Source organism: Cebidichthys violaceus, unplaced genomic scaffold (genome assembly GCF_023349555.1).
Source record: "Cebidichthys violaceus isolate CVI_PGR_0920_01 unplaced genomic scaffold, fCebVio1.0.p SCAF_5, whole genome shotgun sequence".
Taxonomy (NCBI): Eukaryota; Metazoa; Chordata; class Actinopteri; order Perciformes; family Stichaeidae; genus Cebidichthys; species Cebidichthys violaceus.
Window position 1 is genome coordinate 7,191,129 of NW_027176705.1, and position 22,194 is coordinate 7,213,322.

Genomic DNA, 22,194 nt, shown 5'->3' on the forward strand with positions numbered 1-22,194 from the left:
GACAGAGGTGGGAGCATAACAATGGCTTTGTACATTGTGGCCTATTTCTCTCTGTACCTGTGTTAACATGTTCTTTGTGAAGGTAAAGGTAAAAACTAAATCCGTTCAACATTCATCTTGCTGGGTGTAGCAGTGCCTTGGAGCTGTGATACTAAGCCTGTGTTGTTTTGTGCATCAACATCCTGCAGAAAGCATTAAAAGAAAGAGATGTTCCAAAATGTAAATTAAATCTTTCATGTATAAAACACGTGTATTAAACACGTCTCATGACCGGGAGGCGGAGCCAAACCATTGACCATACGCAGAGCCGCCCCTCCCTATTGGCAGAGTGGGCCCACCTCTCTGCACAGGGCCACGACTTGGCTTGGTGGTAGTGTTGGTGTTTGAGGGGGAATTAAAACATTCTGCCAAGGGCATCATAAAGCACAATATGTTGCACACCATTAACAATGCAAGCATCAATGAAAGATGTCTTTTCAGCAGGATACTGATGAGGTTCCCTACTGATGATCAAAGCTATTGTTCCTGAAGTATCACATGGTTATGTTGTGTTTTATGTTGTTGGAACATGTTTTGAGACAGTTAGTATAGCTCTGAGGGGCTGAAGCATTTGTGAGCAGATGTCTCCATGGTGGCAACCAACAATATCCTTAATAAGGCGTCTGTTTAATTAAAATCTAATCATTCCTTTATTTTAGCCAGCACTACATTGGGTTTTTTGTTTGTTTAATTTTTTTCTGTGAAAACTATGCATTTAATTGTTCTACTTCACTTACATTCGAGAGTCAATTTGAAAACACATTTCAGTCTCTTTCCAGCAACAGTTTTAATGAATTTCAACTTTATTCAAGTTTTCAATTTCAGTTCATTTCAATTATATTTCTCATTTCTAATTAAGTCATGTTCAGATATCAGCTAGTTTTGTATTAGTAATTTCAGTTATTTTTGTTTTTATACAGGGACATAACAGTAGTACATTTTCCCAATTTATTTAGCTTACTATAACAGTTATTAATTTAGCTATCACAGGTCTCTTGACTCTCTAATTTAATTAACGCCAAGTGTGGTAGCGCCATTTAATTTAATGCTTTTAACATTTGTCTAGATAGAGAATAACAATGAAAGCTTGTGTGGTTAACATGTGCACCAGTGTGTGAATATGTTTATATTCCCCACTTATTATTGCCACGCTTTCTACTTCCTCCTTGTAGGAGTGGGACTCTTCATTCCTCTTCCAACTGCTTTAGGAGGGGCAGGGCTAGGAGTGGATCGGGCGGGGCTTGGAGCAGGCTGGGTCTTGGGCTGTGGGATTTCAATGGGGAGTTTAGGAGGGATCATTGTTTTGGGGGTCAGAGTTGGTTTCACCTCTGGGATTTTCTCTCCGTGACGGTACACACTGACCTGGAGAGGGAGAGACAGAATAAGACATGATGCTAGTATGATGCAAACATTGCCCATACATGAATTCACTTTACTGTATGGTTGTAGAGACACCTTTCATGCAAACATTGTACAGTATTTAAACACATCCTTTTGAGTCTTAGGTAAAGAATATTCTAGGTCAGGATTTTGCATTGTTTTTTTCATGATATAACTGTCAAATCAGTGTCAGACAAAAATCACAAGGTGAAATATCAGCTATGTAACCGCTCTGAGTTAAATATAAGTGCTATCATAAAAATATCTCCCTGCTGGGCCCCAATGAAAAAACAAGATTTGTGCCACAGATGGTCAGAAAAATTCCACGACTCTGAGTGAATCCAGTCATTTGTGGTACACAGCAGTGACACTCACCACTATATCCACAGACTCCCCTCCGTATTTGTTCTGGACAATCATGGTATATCTGCCAGAATTCTCCATGGAAACACCTTTGATCGTCAGACTGGCAAACTTGCCCTGATCCAGAGAGACCACGTACTGAAATATGAAATCAAAGGTTAGAGAAGTGAGAAAGCAGGCACAGGGAGTTTGGCATGATTCAACATTTAAATCGCCTGTCACTTTGAGTTTTATTTAAAAATAGATTCATATTTTAGTCAAAACAGCAGCATGAGCTTTGATTACCATATTGCTACAGCAAAACCTGAGCACTGCTAGATGGGCTTGGTGGACACAAGGATAAATAATTTCCTCCAGTCTATTCACTATTCTTATCTGCTTAGCTCTGTTAGGGCAACCATAGGATTGGACTGAATGGCAAAAAAACATATGAGACCCCAAAAACAAAGCCATTGATGTTTAAAGCCTTCAGATTAGAAGAACACTTGTGTAGATGTTCTTCAGACACCTGAGACAAGATAGAGTTCTTATATTCTGACTTGCACCATGTGAGTGGTGCAGTGAATACACTATTACTGAAGTAATTTCTCTCTCATACATGACCTGCACACTTTGCCATTTGCAAGGTCTGGATCCATTTTTATGAAGTTGCATTTGTAGCAGGCTAATTACATTCCTATTAAGAGAAACACTTGTCTTTAATTTTCTTTGCTTGCTAATTTACTTCTGTTTGACTTATAGAAGGTAGCAGCCTTATAAAAAAATGTTAAGTTAATTACATAATTATGGTAGATTTGTGAAAAAAAAGAAGAAAAAAAAGAAAATACATTCTGGTACTCACTAGCTGTATAGTTATACAGCAACACATATTCCAACTCTGAGTTTCAGTGCAATATTCTCTGGATCTGTATATATTTCTGTTTGTTTTTCTTTCAACAGTATACTCTGTGGTAACGAGGTAGGGGAGATGCACTCCTGAGCTTTGGGAAAAACATCACCAATGACTTCATTTCTTGTTTTAGACAGATTATTAGCAGGTGGGGGAATGAATAAAGAAGAGGGCAGACTACAACACATATTCCACCTGGACCGCGGTTTCTCAAACTTAGATCTCCAAAGCCGTTAAGAGCCACAGGATGCTGATGCTGTTGAAAGAGCCTCCACTGACAGGTGATAGGCTGTAGACTTATAGTGGAAGGCAAGTAGGTCAATGAGTTATGAATTAGATTTGTTCCATTACCTATCCAGGAGTGTGCTGATAATGCTGACCTCACCTAAAGTATGCAGATCCCTCCAATGAGGGATTGTAACTGCTGCTGAAGTCTACCCTTTGTTTCTCTTACAGTTTTTACATTTGCTTAATTGTTGGATGAGAAAAAAAATTGAATTTGTCATTCATTTAAGCAGATTGCATGTTTTTTGGCACACGTGTGAAAGAGTAAGTATAATGGTCTACAATTAATAATAACCACTTGCTGTTCTAAACTGATGAGTTGATTCTCACTGAAATTGTCATACTCTTCACAACTTCTAAGCATTCTTATATTGTTTCAGCAAACACAATTCATAATGGATCGAAATGATCCGTTCAATTATCAAAAATCTGTCAGACACACATGCATATCCCATACATTTCTATGAAATTGTGTAACGCACTATTGTTATTTTTTCTGTTAACCGTCTATGATCTTACAGGTCAAGGTGGACTTTCAATACATGTAACACATTTCTACACAAATATAAAATAAATGCATATTCATTTTCTGTGTACTACAGTATTGACATTTGCAAGTAAACTTTTATCTACTGTTGACATTTTTGTAAAAATTGCACATACAGTTTGGAGATTGTTAAGCCAGTTCAGAAAAAATCCTTATCACTTATCCATAGACACTTCCAGCAATGCAATCAATCACAGGAACTACAGTTTGTCATTGGGGATCTTGTGTATTTTATCAGTTTCAGTTTTGTGTACTAATTCAAACTTGAAACATACACTACTTAGAATGTACTCTGATTATTACCTAGTACATTCTAGTAATCTCTTATTTAAATATGATTTTTCCATTTCTTGATATTAGTTTGCATGTCATTTTAAAAAGTAAAAGTATTTTTCTATCATGAATACTATGGTATTTAAACTGTTCTTCTAGTTATGGTTGAACGCTGCATTTTGACATTACAGCACACTTAACAACGCAACCCATATGAATCCACAATATTGAAACACAGTCAAAGCCACCAGGAGTAACACAACATAACTCGGTAGATGCGAACTGAGACCCCATCGTATCACTCGACAAGCTAATAGAAACACACTATTGTGTCTGATTAATAAGGTAATTAATCATAGGAAAGACAGGAAGGGCTGGGTTTGGAAAAGGGAGTAATCAGCTAATCAGCAGTAGCGTGTAGTAGGTAGAAGACCGGGGCTAAGTGGAGAGCAGGGCTGCCTTTCAATCAGAGGGTCGGCGGTTCGATCCTGCTCTGCTAGTCTCATGTCATTGTGTCCTTGAGCAAGACACTTAACCCCAAAATTGCTCCCGTAGCTGTGCCTACGGTGTGTAGATAGATACTGAATTATAAGTCGCTTTGGAAGCATTTACCTGATCATCAAGTTCCACATCTGCTCCATTCTTCAACCATGAGACTTGAGGCTTGGGGTCGCCACACACTGTACATGTTAAACTCAGGGTCTATAGAAACAAAGAAGACTTTTAGAAAAACATGCACACATTTACAGATACTTAAATCACATACACACCTACCTTCTTTTCCATAATGGTTACCACATCAGGCAGTCCTCCAACCACCTTACCACGGTCTGAAACAAACCGTTGTTAATATTAATAATCTTTCTTATTGCCAATAATATTGATGATGACTTAATAATAATACGATAACTAAATAATCAGACGCAATAACTGTATAAAGTAACTGTATTACACAAAGAAACAAAAATGGAATAATTAACTCACACTTATCAGCATAGGCCTCAGTCCTGAAACACACAGAAAATAAAGAGATCTGTATCTTGCGCTCTCATTCAGCAATACACGTATCATATTGTACAACACTGTAACCTAAAATGTATCTTGCGGTATTAAATTGTCTCAAAATAAAACGGCAGGTAGGCCTACTACCAGCCTCGCTGACAATAAATTAGTTGAAACTACATTATATGTATGATGTCATCAAGACAATGGCCCCAGGTAACGTGATGTGCCATATGATCATCATCATCATCATAATTATATAGAGATCATCATCAGCAAACTTCAACGGAGCAAAGTGTTATGTCAATTCAAGTCCTAAGGGTGAATAGCACAGCGAGGAACTCATTTTTCTATACTGGCATGGGCTCATGTAACGATCTCCCACTCCACATTAAACAGAGTCAGATTAGAGGGTTACATAAGAATTATTAATTAATTAAGCAGCACCTCTGTCATGACACGTCATGCCGACTTCGGTCTGGTAGCTTATGTTTGTTTTATATTTTATAGCATTTTGTATGATAAAGCAGTGTTAAACATTCCAATCGTAATGTATTATAACTATATTTGATGTTACTGCTGTGATGTATTTGATGAGTGTATGTATAATGTTGTATTGACACCAAGATCCACATTGGAAATGGTGTTGCATAGTGATTTCAAGTGTATCCAAGGATGTATTCAAGTCTCTTTTTCTTTTACACCCAAAATAAAAATCAATCAACCAACCAACTAACTAGTCAACCAACAAATAAGTATGAAATGCAACCCTTTGTTGTAAATGTAGTACAGCCAGTTTGGTTGTGGTCTGTTTCTACTATCTAGCTTTGCTCACTTACCACACACTTAATATCTTTTCCATTTTTGGGTCAGTAGCAGTGGTCAGATAGTTTGCCACGAGGTATTCTGGGTTAAGAGCCAAACCACATAATACTGCAGTTTATTCAGGGACTTAACAGAATCTTTTCTATGGCAAAAAAATTATACTGCTTTGTAATCACTGGGTGAGGGCTGTCGGAGCAGCATGGGAGGACCAGAGGTCAGCCACAGGACCAGATGGCTGGGGGAACTCTGCTCTCCTCTCGGCATATTGATGCTCAATCAGAAGGGCAACAGGATGTCACTTGTTTCAATGTGTTTGTAAAATATTTTGCTTAAATCTCTCTCTTTGAATGTTAATTAGAAAAGGGAGTTGGACGGTTTCCACTCTGCATGCAGTGTTTAGAGTTTCAATTGATTTTTTTAAAATGGCTTTGCAAAATTCAGTATGTGGGGTGTCGCTTTGGCCCAATTGGCCAAAGGACCCAAAAGGATCTCTGCTACCTGACTGCTACTATTTTTTAAACATTGATTTTTTTTTAGCTCAAATTATAATATTATGGAAATTGAAATACAGCTCTGTTTGCATAAAGGTGGACAGTGTTTACAAAAATATTAATACAATCATGTAGGTTATGAATAGAAAAGTAGATAAAAAAAAATCTAATAGCTGAGTGACAGTGACTCAACAGAAGATTTTATCAGTAGCAGAACTACTATCACGTGGCAAACTTGCAGTGATGAAGTAAGTAAGTTCAAATGTGAAGGAACCAGTGATTCATCTGTAACAGAGTTAGTCCGACTAAAATATACACAGAAAGGCACAAGTAAAGAAACAGATCTGAAAGTGTAGTCATACTTAAGTTTCTGGAACTCAGCGAAGGCCTTCTCATATACTGTAATAGACAAAAACAAAATTTCACTGATCACGACTTTAATTTAGAGTAGTAGCAGCATTCGTCTTGTATAAATGCTGGTTAAACAAATATATTTTGCTAAAAATAAAAATACACTACTTTTAACATAGCTTCAGAACTTGAGTTGAGAAATCATGCCACATCCAATCCAATATTTGTCAAAAATATTACTCTTTGGAACATACTGAGCATAATGGAAGGACAGAGGAGGTGAGGGAAGAGCAAACTTTTTACAGGCAGTTCTCAAGCCTACGGGGACGAGTGTTTGATACACAAAAGATACGACTTTGGTTAGAGTATCACTTAAAAGTCTTAAACTACAGACTGAAGCCAAGAGCTCCATAAAAACAAGTGACTGTGTAGTTTCCAGCCCCATTTTTACAGTATTATCAATAAAAAATGTGAGTGACAGAACAAATGAGAAAGAGAAGGTACTGACCATCACCACTGACATCCAGTGTGCGTTTATGTGAGTTTTCAGAGTTGGTGATCACGATGGAGTACATTCCTTTATCCTTCTCCATTGGCTCAATCACCTGTAAATCAATTAGTCAACAAACCCATCAAATAATTAGTGTCTGGCTGTTTATCTCTACTTTAATGCATGGTTTAAAACCAGGTAATTAAAATGATAAAGCTTTCACATAAAAAGCAAAAGGAAGACACACTGTTTAATTAATTACGTTTAACACATTTTGAAATGTATGAAGTTGTTATTCATTAGCTACCCCTTCATAAAGTGAGATTATCTCATTTGTCTCAAAGTTGCCCTGGTATCACCTCCACAAAGGCACTCTGAGGACTTTTAAGCAACAGTTCCACTACCTGAGGGGCTTTACTGTCATGAAATGATCCATGTATGATTCAACCTAAGAGTATACTGTGCAGCTTTGTACAGGAGATGAGAATACCTCCATGGTTGCCATAGCAGGGGTCCCTCCAATCACAATCTTGTCACTGTGGGAGAGTTTAGCATCACTGAGGAGAAGAGAGGAGAGGTTAGTGTGTGTGTGTGTGTGTGTGTGTGTGTGTGTGTGTGTAGACATGTACTGTTTATTTGTGAGTAGGTGACGTCTGTTGTGGAGGTAATGGAAAATCATCTTTACATGCCTGTCTAATGTTATGCATAGGGATACCTATCCGTCGCTCTCTCACACACACATTCCCAGAAAGAGCAGGGAGAGGTTAAAAATCTAATCTCCATAATTTTTGTTCTTTAAACAATTGATTAACAGAAATGCCTCTACTACCCCCTGTCCCCTTTTTTCTTTTTGTTCCATCTTTTATTCTGACTCTCTCACTCTATTTCCCCTCACACCACATTTTATAATCTGCAGGGTACAACAGAGTGCTTTTAACCTTGCTTTTTTATAGAAAATGATATGGGTGGATTTTTGTCACAAAACAGGCCATTCTACTGCAATAACCAGGATAATGAAAACACTTGCCAACAGCCATCTCAAGTTTTATTATGTTGGTTATTGTTTTTGCCACTCCCAGCAGTTTAACTTGAGAGAAAAGCAAAAAAATGTGTTTGTGGTCGGCATGTTTATAGGCAGACTTAAAATAATGCTCTTATACCTCCTAAAAACACTGAGAACAACTATGTTGTTATTGTCATTATGTCCTTCTTCTTCTCCTTAGTACTACTTGTTGCTGGTGTTGTAGCGGAATTGGTAGTAGTGTTTGTAGTTTTGTATAATATAATAATATAAACTCTTACCTATGACACCAGGTGATGTTCATCTCTGAGGTGTAATACTTCATGTGACACTGCAGCTGAATGCCTGTTGCTGTGCCGTTAATCACCAGCTCCGCTGCACTGGTTCCTAGAGGAGGTGATAGAGGTTGTGGAGTGGCGCATTTCACATGAGAATCAGATACATATCTGCTTCTGGATAACCTTGCATCTCCACTGCCGCTAAACGATGCACATTATTGCTCAGAATTAATCAAATAAAATCTAACTTTCATCTGCAGCCATAAGACTTCCCTTTTATGTTACCTTTATCCAGCTTTGAAAGCAGAATTGTACTAATGAAGCAGCGTGCAGATTTTAGAGTGCAGACTATTTGTATGCTGCATTCAATAAAACGCTTCAAACATCAGAAGCTTTGATAACTTTTTTTTTTAAAGCTGTTATACCTAAAAAAGAGAGTTTTATACTACAGTATATCTGTGTGGGACATGGCTCACTGCACATTACAAGTGTACAAGTGTGTCATCCACCTGGTCACATCACCATGGTTTCCCATTATCACAGTAATGAACCCTCTTCTCCTCTGCAACCACTGCTGTAACAGTTTCTGCAGAGCAGTCAAGTGACTGTCTCTTAAAATAGGAGTAAGATGCTCCTCCACACTGTCACTGTGACAGCGCAGTGGAATTTTAAAGTGATTTCACCACATGATGACATGATGGCCAAATGCTTCCAGCATGACAACCTCTGCCACATGCTGATACGTGTGTGTGCAGCAGTGGTATTTTAAAAACAGAAATGTATCAGGCTTGTGATGGATCTACTAAATCTTTTATCAATGTGGTGCAATTGTGCTGTGTGTACATAATTTGCCCTTGATCCCTTCAGTGGGTAGAGGAAGATGATAGTGATGTTTAGGACTGTTTTTAATATGGATATGTGTTAGTGAGATAATTGATGTCTGTGTATTCACCTCTCTGCATGTGTGTGGGTGTGTGAGTGTGTGAGTGTGTAAAAGGCAGATACCTACCAGCCAGTTGGCTGATCTTGTTTATGGCATCGTCAAAGACTAGAAGAGAGGCAGAAAAACACGGGGTCAGGGAAAGAGCTACTTTAGGAGAAGGGAAAGTCACAATGCTGCCCTCTGGTGGTTGCATTAAAAATTCAGCATAGAAAGGTTCAAATGATAGGTGCGTTTCCTTGACTCCATATCCTGTTATTCAGTATCCCTGTTGCCATCATTTACCAATTAACTGAAAATTTCAGTTATTTGGTGGTGTCGCTACTTAGGTAAAATGGATAAAAGAGATTCTGAAAAGGACAGTAATATTTAGTTCATTAGTTAGTTAGCTTGAAGTACTACAGAATACTAGATTTATTTCATTTCAAACAAACATTTACAGGAACATTAAAATTGATTTTCTGAGGAAAAAATACAGCCAGCAGGTAAACGGTCACATGGCAAGAACTATTTGTATAGAGTAGTGGGAAAAACAAAGTTGGGGTTTTAAAAATGCATTAGTTTACCACAGATGCAGTGTTTACATTTGGATCATGTGTTTTTTCCTGTCTCCCACTTTTTAATGAGCATCAAACTTGTTTTCAGTTTATGCTCAGTTAGAAAACCAGCCAGCCGGCAAGTCAGTGAATTACTCCTCTAATTAATCAGCAAGATAAATTAAGTAAGACAGATATGTTTACCTTTTCCGGAGATGTCAATTTGGCTCATGTCTTTTCCTCTGTCATCACTGATGGTGGCCTTATAAACTCCCGCTGTCTTCAGTGAAAACTGGAGATGACACAAAAAAAGAATGCATCAAATAGTGTGTAGAGGATATGGCAAACACAGATTGATGAATTGTAAATCTGAACACTTTGTAAGGTCAGTGTGTCCTTGTTTTTGTCCGAGAAAGACTAAATTGTGTAACATTGCACCTAAATCAGTTAAAAAAAATATAGCATCTACTCCTTGATTTAGTGTAGTCACTACACTACATCCTGGTATGTGCATGTATAACCATGCAAATAATATTGTTGTAGACGGTTTCATAGCATTCAGAATATTAACAGTACCAAAGTAATATTACCAGTTTAATTGGCAGTTTGCACACTCCTGATCCCATGTCAGGCTTCACATCAGGGATGATCTCAGTGTCTTCTTTATACCAGTGGAACACTGATTCCTTCTTCAAGTTAGAAACCTGCAATGAAAAACAGAATCACACATATCATTAATACATACTTATCATATAAAAAGGTTACAAATTAAAAAGAGGGTTTCGCTTTTTATAGAGCACATTATCCAATCCCAAGGCCACCAATTAAGTCTCAGATGGATCTCTGCCTTTAAAAGTCACTTATCAGAGTTAAGATGTGTTGCACCTCATCTTTTAATGGCAGCCAGGGCTATTTCACATTTGAAGTGTAACAAGGCCATTAGATATTGTCTGTGTAGATAGAGTTCCACCCTAAAGAAACCAGTTAGCAATGGCATTAATGCAGCATACCTTAGATTTATAACTCATTACCAGATGTAAATCCAACAAGTCAGTGATGTGTGGAAAGTTCAGTTTATGTAGTGAGATATCTCAACGTGTGCACTTTGGGCAATTACTCTCACCCCTTCTCCCGGTTATAAAATCTCTCAAGAGAACTCTGGCCTGTAGTAATATTTAACAAATATATTGTAACTCATCACCCACAAATTAAGTATATTTCTGTTGGTTGATGCTTCAAAAGAATATTAACAATACTTTCATTTCAAAATTGTAATTCTGGTTATTTTCAATCCGGACCTCATCATTACACAGCATTTTTGCATCCTGTACTCAGCCTCCTAGAATGGCTAATTAGCTATCAACAAGACAGACTTACTAAAATTAGTTTGGAGTGTAAATATTCAATAATTATTGAGGTTGGCTGTGTTTACCTTACAGACCAAAGTGACAGAGCAGTCATCTCCAATCTGAAGTGCCAGGAACTCACTGAAGTGGGGACCTGTGGTGGATGAAGGCAGGAGCGAAAGGCTCAGAGAAAACATGAGCTTAGCCGTACAACAAATCACATGTGGACCATGATTGTATGAGTTGTATTACCTGCCTTATGCATACATAAGTTATGTGTTACAATTCTTATTGCAAAATACCACTAAGGAATCAACACTTGCACCTATGTTAGCTGTTCTATACATTTCTACATTTGGAGCTTATTTTGTATGTAGAGAGCCATTTCAAATGGGTCCATTTTTTGTTTTAATGTTCTAACTACCACTTTAGGTAATGCATGTCTGTTTCTTCCCTGTACACTCATCATTAGATTAGTTGTCTCCCAGGCAACATAGTGGTGAGCTGGTCTCAGGCTAAGTAGAGCAAAAGCTTGTACATGCTTAAGAGTGGATGATGTTTTGGATTGCTTACCCTCCTTGACTCTGATGTACTCTCTCCTCTGGTAGTCAGCCTCGGCCAGTGCTGCTTTGAAAGCTGTGTGCACACAGATACACATAAATAGAGGATAATTAAAAGATCAAAGTGTTGCCAGTAGTTGCTATAGATTCTGTCAGTGGATTAGCTTGCTAATAGTCCTCTGTATGAGAGTGGAATCATAATTTCTGAAATCAAGGCTCCTTATTTGAATCTCTGAGTGTCCTTTATACAGAAAAGCTTCAAACCCACCTTTACATTCATCAACTGAATACATTTCCATAATGTAGTCCCTTATGGTAGAGATGGAGTAAGTTGAGCACATATGTCTCAACAGGCTGTGTTCATTCTGACTGAGGCTTGCCAGCATATCATATTAAGAAGGAAAATAAGGATTTAACAACGGCAAATCCTTTTTTCACATGTTGGCGCAACATGCAACATCAGCAGCTAAATTTCTTTGCCACAGTTACGATTGTGGTTTAATACCACTGTAAAACCTGAGTGGTAGATGGTGGTACATCACAGCGTTTCACTCAGGATTTTGTGAGACTGAGTGGTCCTCAGACCCTCTAAGGGGGCACTTAGATAGCAAAATTAAGAGGCTACATCTATCAAGAACGCTGTGCTCTTTAAACAATGTTAGGCTGTAGTAAACAATTATATCATAAACACATTAGTAAGTAGCTAAAAAATGGGAAACACTGGATTGCAGTCAGTTCTCCATAGCAGAGTTGTACGGTTTAACCAGTTTAGAAAAACCATGTTTCTCTTACCATCTCCAATCAGAACCAGTGAGCTCTGTGCTTTGCCTCCCCCATCTGTGATCTGGCAGGTAAATGTCCCTTCATTTTCCTCAGTGAAATGGTCCATGATGAACTCAATGATACCTGCAGAGACGTCATGACCCATCTTGTTGGGCTGTGGAAAAATAGAGTTAGCCATAATACTCTCGAAAATAGTAAATATGGATACATTTTCTTTACAGTGACTTTATTTGTTGTCACATGCAGCTGCCTGAATCTTGTTCAGCGTACATCGAGGGAAGAAAGACAATTCTTTCAGCTTTAAAGCCAGTATTTTTTCCATTTCTCCCCACTGTTTGTCCATGCCTTAAACTACCATGTCACATCTTACATCAGCTCCAGACAGTTCCATGTTGTTGGCAAAGAATTTGTAGGTGACTTTGGGAGAAATCGCCTCAGCCTGCAGCCAGAACCTCATTCTGCCTCTTTCCAAAATCTTATAGGCCAACTCTGATTTCAGCGGGATGACTAGAGGAGAGAAGAGGAGAAAAGAAGTTTACAAGTTCAAAAACATTACTGCACTTATGTACTAATATTTTAATCAAACAGTTGTTATTTTATTAGTGAGAGAAAAGGACAGGAGGCAAACGAGCAGGTGAGGTGAATAGTGGTTAGGCAGGTGATGCAAAAGCAGGTAAGACCTTTTGGATAAAAAATAAAAAAGAGAGAATTGTGCTCCTAAAAGAAGAAAGAAATCTGAAAGGTTCAAAGCAAGTCAGAACAAAGCAAAATGAAGGCGTAAAAGGGAAAAACTGATAAATAGAGAGAGTGGGTAACACAAATTAGACACAGCAGAGAAAAAGTGCAAGAGAAGAGAGATTAAAAGGGACAAAGAGAGAGAGATTATGAGAGATCGAAAGAGTCAGCCAGAGGTACTTACTTGGGTGTCTGATATCATAGCTGAGTGCCAGCATCTTTGCCAACTCTGAAACATAAAGTGACAGTTTAGTCATTTCATGCAAGCATGAGCACAAACAAGCAATTAAAATGCATCTTACACTTCGTACATAGATGTCATTTTATCATGCGGGTGCTTCAAGTACCAAGTTTGGAGTTAGAGAAGTCACTGCTGTAATTAGGTTTAATAGGAAGAGACAGATTAATGAATAAACGCAATTAAAGACTAAAGCAAATATCGCCATAGGAAAGACGATATGGTTATTATTATGGCTTGTGTTTTGGAGCCTTCTTAACTACCTTTGATATAAGTGAAAGAAATCAAATCTTGTATAGTAGGTGTTTGGAAATTATTGTAAGTTAGGCTGAAAAAACTGTAGGCCAAATAGGAAGCAATCAGTGTAAGGCGCACTGAATAATAATACTATAGCCTAGTAGCGTAGTGGTGCAACAGCAGGAAAATGTTGTGAAATTTCCTGACAGAAAGCCCATTGCCATTAAGACGTGGTTCTAAAACACACACTGCCCCAAGCTTGGAGAAATCAATGTGCTCTGCTAGTATTCATCAGATGTGTAATAAAAATGTTTGTTGCCTACATCACAGTGTGGACGTTTTTAAACACGGCCTCATTGCTTTCATTTGTGTTTCATCCTACACATTGCCCCAGTTCTCTAAAAAAATTGTGTAGTTTTAATGTGCCAATGTTGCAATACAGCCGTTCAATGATCAAGGCATGACATATATTTGCAGCGCACTACTTTAACAGATGGAGGAAACAAATTTTCAATGTCATTTGATGTTATGCCTATGAAATAATTAAGATATTGTGAGAACAACCCTGTTTTGATTTTGAATTCTACTGGACAACCAGCAGACATCGGGGTGAGCGCTTCACAGACATTCCAGATCCCAGAACTGATCTTTGATTTCTCCCAGTGGGGGACCTGGGGATTGAATAAAACATTTGGCTGAAGACTCTGTTGGATCTGTAAAGAGGCTTCTCACCTATCAATAGTAATAGTGCCAATCTGACACTTGCCAGAGAAGGCACCAGGGCTCTCCACCCTGATGAGATGTATATTTTGTCATGATAACAAAGAAAGAGAAGGGTGTGAAGACAATACAATGAGTTATTATTATAGCTGGGACTGAACACTCCCTTTCTCTTCCTGTCACACACACGCAACCCACCTCTTTCTTTTCTCACTTACCTCCAACGCAGGAGCTGAGATAAGACAGCTGCAAGACACTGTTATATATCTAAGAGTGCATTTTTAAGTTGACTTAACATTGGCAATTGTATGATATAAAATGGACGAATTACAAAGATTCTGAGGTAATACATTCTGCACAATGTGGCCACACTGCCATCTATTGGATAATGATATCTCTGTGTATATCGTATGCAAGACTGCATTGTTAATTTAGTGTGTAGTGAAATCAGTGTTTAGCCTCTGTGCCGTTCATATATTTGTTTTGCCAAGCCTCGCATTTCTTTATAGTATTTTAATTTTGAAGCACTGGCCAGCAACTCCTCCGCCAAAACCATTGCCGTCAGCCACGAAGTGAGTGACTTCCTTCTCTGCTCAGGTAGACATTACTCCAATATATCTTTACATAGCAAATAAGTGTGTGCTGATATTAAAGGGACAGCGTGTAACATTTAGGGGAGTTTATTGGCAGATATTGAATATAAGAGGGAGGGGGTCATCTTCCACGGAGTCCGCCATCTTGCAATGCCTTGTTTTTACAGTAGCCCAGAAGGAACACTGAAGATGGGAAGCGCTTTGAAACCCGGTATTAAACGGGTCCCGGTGCTAAATAATTGAAGTTCGTAGTATTGATAAGCCCCAACGTTACTGGTGCTTTTTATTAGTACTTTTTAATGTTTTGATGTCGTTTATTATTATGCTGCAGCAAGCATTAGTTCTGCCCTCTCTTTCAGGCTGTCCTCCTCCAACTACACACATACAGACACAATCACACACACACACACACAAATAACACACACACATAGACACACATGCACGAAGCGCGAGCAGACATGCCGCTGTGGTGAAGTGAACCAGGTAAAGTGAAGGACACTCGAGGTGACGCAACTATGCTTGTTACTGTACATGCAATAAAATAGTAAAAAAACAATACTTTATCAATACATCTGTGAACATGTAAATGAAAGTGAAACCTAATTCAAACAGCCACCACCGCTATGTTTATACAAGCACAGCATAATGATCGGCCAAAATCTTCTCTGCCGGCTGAGACAAAGCAGCAAGGTGAAGAGAAGACAGGAGGACAGAAAACAGGAGGACAAGTGGACAGAAGAAAGGATGAATGACTGATACGGATGGCTGTCTGTGCTCTTCATTGTTTTTAAACTTCACTCAGAAATGTTATTTATTTTATTGACATTTTACATTTGTTTCCAGTGAGATATTAATTACTTTATATAGAGACTTTGCTGTAGTAAACATAATTGCTCTAGAAACAATATTTAGCTATATCTAAATTATAAATAACTTCTAATTCTGTTCTGAATTTATACGTTTTTAAAATCTTTTATATCTTTTTAAAGACATGTCATGGAGAAGAACTGAGTATTGGATAAGAGTAGCTCCTAGTTGTACTAAAATCCTAACGATACCTATCCATACCTGAACGCCACCGTAGTTCTCCAACGCTCCTTAGTAATTTCTAATTAGTAACTTGTAATTAATTAATAATTCATTAATTAATAATGAATTATTAACTTGTAATTAGTGACTTAGTAACTTGCACCTCTTGCAGCTTTTTTTCTCTTGTTTGATTAATGTCTTTATCATTAGTAATGCTTCATTTATTCAGTTATTTGTAGCCATTTAGCTATAAATAAATGTCCTCATTTATCAGCAAGAAGTCCACAGAGGTTCCAGTATTTAAAAAAAATCCAATGCCTGCTGTTTATTTATTTTCATACAAATGAATGCGGCGCCCCAAACTTTAACGAGTACAAAACTGTACTCAAATTGAGTACAGTCAGATCATGTCAGATCAGAATCAGAATCAGAAACAGCTTTATTATTTTAATTTTTTATTTATTATTATTATGTATCTGTCAGAAAACATAATCTGTCAGACTAGGCTGTAAATAAGTGAAACATAACATATTCAATAGTTTAGGTTGTAGTAGTTTAGTATTGGATTTCTGTACATTTTGAAAGCTCGAGTTTGGCTTGGTGGCTAAGCACCAGAGTAACAGTTACACAGTGATTGGTAAATCCTACCTTCAGCAGAGATTGCATAGCTGGATGACACTCCTTCTGTGTTGGTGACAGAAACAGAGTATGTCCCGAAGTCCTCTTTTTCTGCATTCTCAAAGATCAGCTTAGAACTAAAATGCACGACGAGAGAGACACAGACAGATGATGTCCATTTATCCAGCATGTATCCAACTGTTCACATGTGACACACAAATATTCCTCTGTGTGTGTGTGTGTGTGTGTGTGTGTGTGTGTGTAGTCTTACTGGCTGCCTTCAGTCTTAATCACTACTCCTTTGGAGAAATCCGTAATTTCCTTATAATCTTTCTTCCAGACAAACTGAGAACCCTCGGTTATTTGGCAGGCCTCGAATGACAGAACAATGTCACCTGATTTCTCATCCACAACACAGGACACCTCCTGAGAGCCTTGAATACAAAGAGAAAATGACAAAAAGTGATTCAAAATGATGCCCATCTTAGTCTCCAAGAAAGGCACAGAGGGCCACAGTGTGGACAGTTCAGTGGACTTTTATTGTAACTGTCAGCTTGACTCCCTACTCCCATACAGCCTCCAGCACTCCGGCAAAGAGTGCATCCTTCCATCAAAAATTGATGACACAAATTTGATAATCTTTTTGTTGTTTGTGAATAAAAGTTACCTTCCAAAGCTTTAGCAGTCACAGGGTCAGAGGTCATAGAGGCCATACCCACTCCAGCAGCGTTGACCGCACGCACTCGAATTGTGTAGCTAATGTCTGCCTCAAGGCCTGTTACCTACAGCAAACAAACAGACAAGAAAACAAACTAGTGTTGGTGAAGGGTGTACGGCTATGACTTTTTCTACACAGGTGTTAATCATCAAATTTGGGAAATTTGACAGATACGGCAACTGACATTAACGTTCTTGCTGTATGTTTGGTTCAAACTGTTGTGAATTCCTGAGGGAACTTATTTAGCAGATGAGATAGTGACAGAAGTAGTAAATTCTGAGATCCGGCAGCTGCTGCAGCAAATATTTGCAAAACGTAATATGATATGTTAGCAACAAACCAATTACTTTTTGCATTACACAGTAATCACATACATATAATGTTGATAAGTTGACTTTCTTGTCCATGTCACATATGATATAAGTCATAATTGCTACTACTTTTCATTCTAAAACAAGCATTTCCATTTACCTTGTAGCTGAGCTCAGCCAGTAACTGTTTACTTTATCCACTAGATGTCATTGTCACACAATTTAATATAACTGCATTGCATCACTGCATTGCACAATAGTTCGATTAAAACACTATAGTCTATAATATATATGTATATATATTATAGACTATATAATATTATATTGTATGTATGTATATATATAATATATATATTATATTATCTTTTTACATTTTGTAACCAATGTCCGCTGAATAACTAGAATCAACTTAAAAGTTATTGCATAAGTTATTACTTAAGGGCTGCAAATAACGATTATTTTCACTATCAATGAATCTGTCTCATCAACTCATCTCAATTTGCTAAAGTCCAAAATAAGGCCTAAAAATATAAATTTTACAGTCATAGAAAACTGTTCAGCACACATTCACAATTGAGCTGGAACCAAAGAATGTTTGGCATTTTTGCTTAAAGACATACTATGGGGGAGTTGGCGCTTACTGTTGGCATTTTTTTTTTTAATCCTGCATTTCATACCTTTAAAACAAAAAACACAATTTATCAACAATCAAAATTGTTTAATATTTATCAATTAATCACTCAAAAAATGTATTATTTCAGCTCTGCCTAACTTGTATGTCACATTGCAATGTATTAAGATAATACTATATGGCAGGATTTCAGATAAATAATTATGGTAATCTGGTAATTCTAGTGAATTTACCATAAACCATATTAAAGACGCTCTCACCTTGTGGAAGCGGTGACTAACAGCCGTCTCATTGGCAGTGGTCCAGTCAGAAGTGCCCTCCTTAGCGTACTCAACATGATAACCTGTGATTGGTCCAGAACCAGTATAGAGGGGCTTTTGCCACTCAACCAGCAATGACTTATCTCTCACTTCACTGAAGGTCAGGTCATAGGCTGGGCCTAAAGGACAGACCGAATGAGAGGAGATACAAAACCACATTTATATTTACATTTCAATGAAAACATTCACTCTCTTCCTCCTAGTTCTCAAGGCTATTTGGTAGACATGAGCCTGATGCCATAAACTTGCATAGGCTTGTTTTTTTTTTTTACTTTTCATGTTTGATGTAAAGGTGACAAAGTCAGTCAAAACATGACATTTACTAACCAGGCTCCGGCATAGTCCAGGCCTCACAGCTGAAATCGGCTGAATGTTTGGCAGCTGGTCCGAGACCGGCCAGATTAGCTGCATACACCTGGAACTGATAGACTGCACCCTCTGTCAAGCCCTCCACCTGTCAATAAAGTGTTACCATGGTTAGGAACATGCCAATACTCATTTTCTTAAACAAAACCTTCCAAACTCACACAAGTCGATCCAGCGTGAAATAGTGCATAGTTGTAGTGAATGAGTTCTTGCTTATCTAGTTATCCAAATTGACCCAGATATTTTTCTTACAATGTGGAAAACCAAACCATAGTTTAAAAAGTAGGCACATATGTGACTTAAGCTTCGTTGTCATGTCAAAACTAACCAACTGACGCACTTATCAGATTTATGCAAAAATTGTTGCTCTCTCTTAAGTTTGTTTTGATGCTTTAAGGTAAGCTAAACAACTGCCATTATTGTACCTTATAAAGTCTTTCTGAGACTGGTGGGATATGAACCTCCCTCCACATTGTTGTTCCACTGCGTCTTTTGTCCACATAATACTCCTTGATGTTTGCTCCTCCAGATTGAAGAGGCTTCTTCCAGTTTAGAACCATTGAATGTCCGTCACAGTTCAGCAATGCAATGTCGTACGGAGCAGAGGGGTTGGCTGAAAAGGCAGTACTGAATTTTAACACTATAAATTACAAAAATAATACTTCATAACCATCATCGTGAATAATAATGATCAAAAATATGCCAGTACTGACTGAGGGCAGCCTTAACAGTCAGAGCTCCAGACTCCTGGGATTCATCACTAAGACCCATCTCATTGATAGCCTGGACACGGAAGACGTAACTTTCTCCTGTGGTAAGACCACTAACCACAAACCTGCAGAAACAGAATCACATGCATGAGTTTCCCTTTCCATGCATGAGTATCGCTTTCATGATTACAACCAACTACTATAGAAAGACACGCTTTTGTTTGGTTGAAAACATACTTGGTGTTCTTGCGAGGTTTGTGATTGGCCGAGGTCCAGTCCTTGGACCCCTTCACACACTGGTCGATGTAGTAGCCAATCAGATTGTTGGGTTCCTTTGGAGGAGCCCACTGGATGAGAAGAGAGGTGTTTGTTTCCCTGGTAGCAACCACCTGACCGGGAGCAGATGGCACACCTGAAGAATACAAAAAATGGCAAATGTTAAAATGTTTCAACAGATGTTTCAATAAATGTTTCAATAAATGATACAAATTATAATTGATAATCATCAACAGCAGTGTGAATTTATTTCATTGCTGTACAAATCTGATAATGAAAATAAATGGACAGAAAAGACCTTTGAGTTGCTGGGTTTCAATTCGTCCAGTCGGCTCTGATGGCTCACTGGCTCCGTAGATATTGGCAGACAAAATTCTGAACTTATATTGTTTGCCCTCTGACAGGTCAAAGACAGCATAGCGGGGAGATCGGATAGGAACCTGAGTGTTGACACGCTGCCATGCGCCACTGTCTACCATGCACTGTGGGAAGAGAGAGACAGAGAAAACATGCTGGCCGTTACTATACATCCACACACATACTGATACGTTGCGTTACATTTCAGCCTGCATTTATTGCAAATCTTCAGTAAAAGTTCAGATTAATCTGGTAAATTCACAACAGTCTGATCTAGTGTAGTAGGAAATAAATGAGGGGAGAAGGAAATTTCTATAAATCACAATAATAATCTTCTAATAATCTTTTTAGCAGTTTCGCTGTTGTATGTTTGTGTCTGAGTGAGTATGTTTTCACTTGTATGTATACCTCAAAAGGGTGCATATATGTGTGCAATAGTACATGCAATAGTGTTATCCTGTTCTTTTAATCCACCTCTAGACTTCCAAGTAGAAAGAGCAGTAGGATTATTACAAGCAGCATTGGTGACAGTGTGACATGTTTTGTTACCTTTTCTATGTAGTACCACATGGGAGCCTTGCTGGAATATGCAGGTGCTTTCCAGCTCAGAACAACATATGTCCTGTCTATTTCTGAGGCATAAATTCCTGATGGAGCACCTGGGGGCTTCCCCTCAGCTACAGAGAAACACACACACAAAGATGATAAAGTACACATACACAATAGCACTATGAGGCACCCACTGTTTTCTTCCTACTCTGTAGAGAAATATAATGAAAGGATATTGTAATAATATATATCCTGTAGATATGTATCAATTCCAGTCAAAACTCACCTTCAACTTCATCATGGTAAGACACAACATCTAGGTTTCCGCCGAGTTTTTTGGCTATAGGAAAATAAAAAAATAAAAAATGATCACCAATCTGCTTTACTGTCATGTTGAAGTTACAGGGCTTCACTTATTGTTCATTTTGTAAAAAAATATTGTTAAACAAGAGATATAGATAAACATTTATCAAATCAGCACACTGGAAGGCAAATATCAAATTATTTGTCTGTTTTTGATCAACGATTACAGAAGTACCAGTCATTTAAGACTGCATTGACCAAGGATCACATCAAACATAAACCAACTTTCTACAACAACCTTTATATGTGGCAGTTTGAAGTGAAGCAAACTTCACAGACATACAATACATTCTGCAGCATCCCATGTAAAAAAAAAAAGACAAAGAGAAAATCTGAATTGCCTGAATTTACAGTGAGTAAAATGTAAACTATTTACATTAGACCATCATTTTAAACCTTTTATAATTCAGGGAAGCTGTTACGGAGCAGCATAGTAATTGTACTTCAACCACATCTCATCGATATACAAACAGCAACATAACTAGTAATCATCGACAGTCAGTCCATCCAAACATACCAAAACAGCAGTGACATTTGGCATGTCAGGGACTACAGGACACATTTCTTCAAGTCTTCAAATGGTGTAATATAAAAGCCAGGGTTGACATTTCTCTATACTAATCCAGTTAAACCCACCATGGAGCCTCTCAAACTCAGTGGGGTCCAGAGCGGCGATAGGATCAGACATGCGAGATGCTTTGCTGATTCCGTGTGAGTTGACTGCTCTGACTCTGAAGTAGTAGGCGTGTCCCTCAAACAGCCCAGACACTGGGTATTTACAAATCTTTATGGGGTGATCATTACACTGAGTCCAGTTTTCAGTTCCAACCTCGCATCTACAAAATAAAAATCAGGAAAAGGAATCGGATCAGAGTGGAGAATGAAAGGAGAAGTACAGTAAAATATGTCAGTGTAGAGGAAAAGGGAGGATTCCCTGTACTGTACCTAATGACAATAACTCCTTCACTTGTACAGATAGTCAAGCAAAGTCTATGTAATGACTTACAGTAGTATTTATGTTGGT

The 22,194-nt window shown here is 38.0% G+C and overlaps 1 protein-coding gene across 2 annotated transcripts in view; it reads right to left on the reverse strand.

Annotated features, from left to right (window-relative positions):
* Nucleotides 1-708: 708 nt before the first annotated feature.
* The window catches only part of myom2b (myomesin 2b), a 41,940-nt gene continuing 20,454 nt past the window's right edge, over nt 709-22,194 (reverse strand). Inside the window, exons 11-39 of one of the 2 annotated variants that reach the window (XM_068730274.1) lie at nt 21,807-22,006; nt 21,094-21,147; nt 20,808-20,935; nt 20,200-20,383; nt 19,863-20,037; nt 19,629-19,750; nt 19,341-19,528; nt 18,877-19,003; nt 18,490-18,668; nt 17,237-17,351; nt 16,841-17,003; nt 16,600-16,706; nt 13,319-13,363; nt 12,770-12,906; nt 12,409-12,553; nt 11,630-11,692; nt 11,143-11,210; nt 10,301-10,414; nt 9,915-10,002; nt 9,244-9,282; nt 8,238-8,343; nt 7,426-7,492; nt 6,954-7,050; nt 6,457-6,493; nt 4,761-4,783; nt 4,551-4,606; nt 4,389-4,478; nt 1,795-1,920; nt 709-1,401 (exon numbers count right to left, since the gene is read on the reverse strand). In XM_068730274.1, coding sequence (XP_068586375.1) covers nt 1,195-1,401; nt 1,795-1,920; nt 4,389-4,478; nt 4,551-4,606; nt 4,761-4,783; nt 6,457-6,493; nt 6,954-7,050; nt 7,426-7,492; nt 8,238-8,343; nt 9,244-9,282; nt 9,915-10,002; nt 10,301-10,414; nt 11,143-11,210; nt 11,630-11,692; nt 12,409-12,553; nt 12,770-12,906; nt 13,319-13,363; nt 16,600-16,706; nt 16,841-17,003; nt 17,237-17,351; nt 18,490-18,668; nt 18,877-19,003; nt 19,341-19,528; nt 19,629-19,750; nt 19,863-20,037; nt 20,200-20,383; nt 20,808-20,935; nt 21,094-21,147; nt 21,807-22,006 — 3,250 coding nt within the window. In that variant the 3' untranslated portion in view covers nt 709-1,194. The remainder of the gene's footprint in view (nt 1,402-1,794; nt 1,921-4,388; nt 4,479-4,550; nt 4,607-4,760; nt 4,784-6,456; nt 6,494-6,953; nt 7,051-7,425; nt 7,493-8,237; nt 8,344-9,243; nt 9,283-9,914; nt 10,003-10,300; nt 10,415-11,142; nt 11,211-11,629; nt 11,693-12,408; nt 12,554-12,769; nt 12,907-13,318; nt 13,364-16,599; nt 16,707-16,840; nt 17,004-17,236; nt 17,352-18,489; nt 18,669-18,876; nt 19,004-19,340; nt 19,529-19,628; nt 19,751-19,862; nt 20,038-20,199; nt 20,384-20,807; nt 20,936-21,093; nt 21,148-21,806; nt 22,007-22,194) is intronic. The other variant, XM_068730275.1, reaches the window with a different exon arrangement.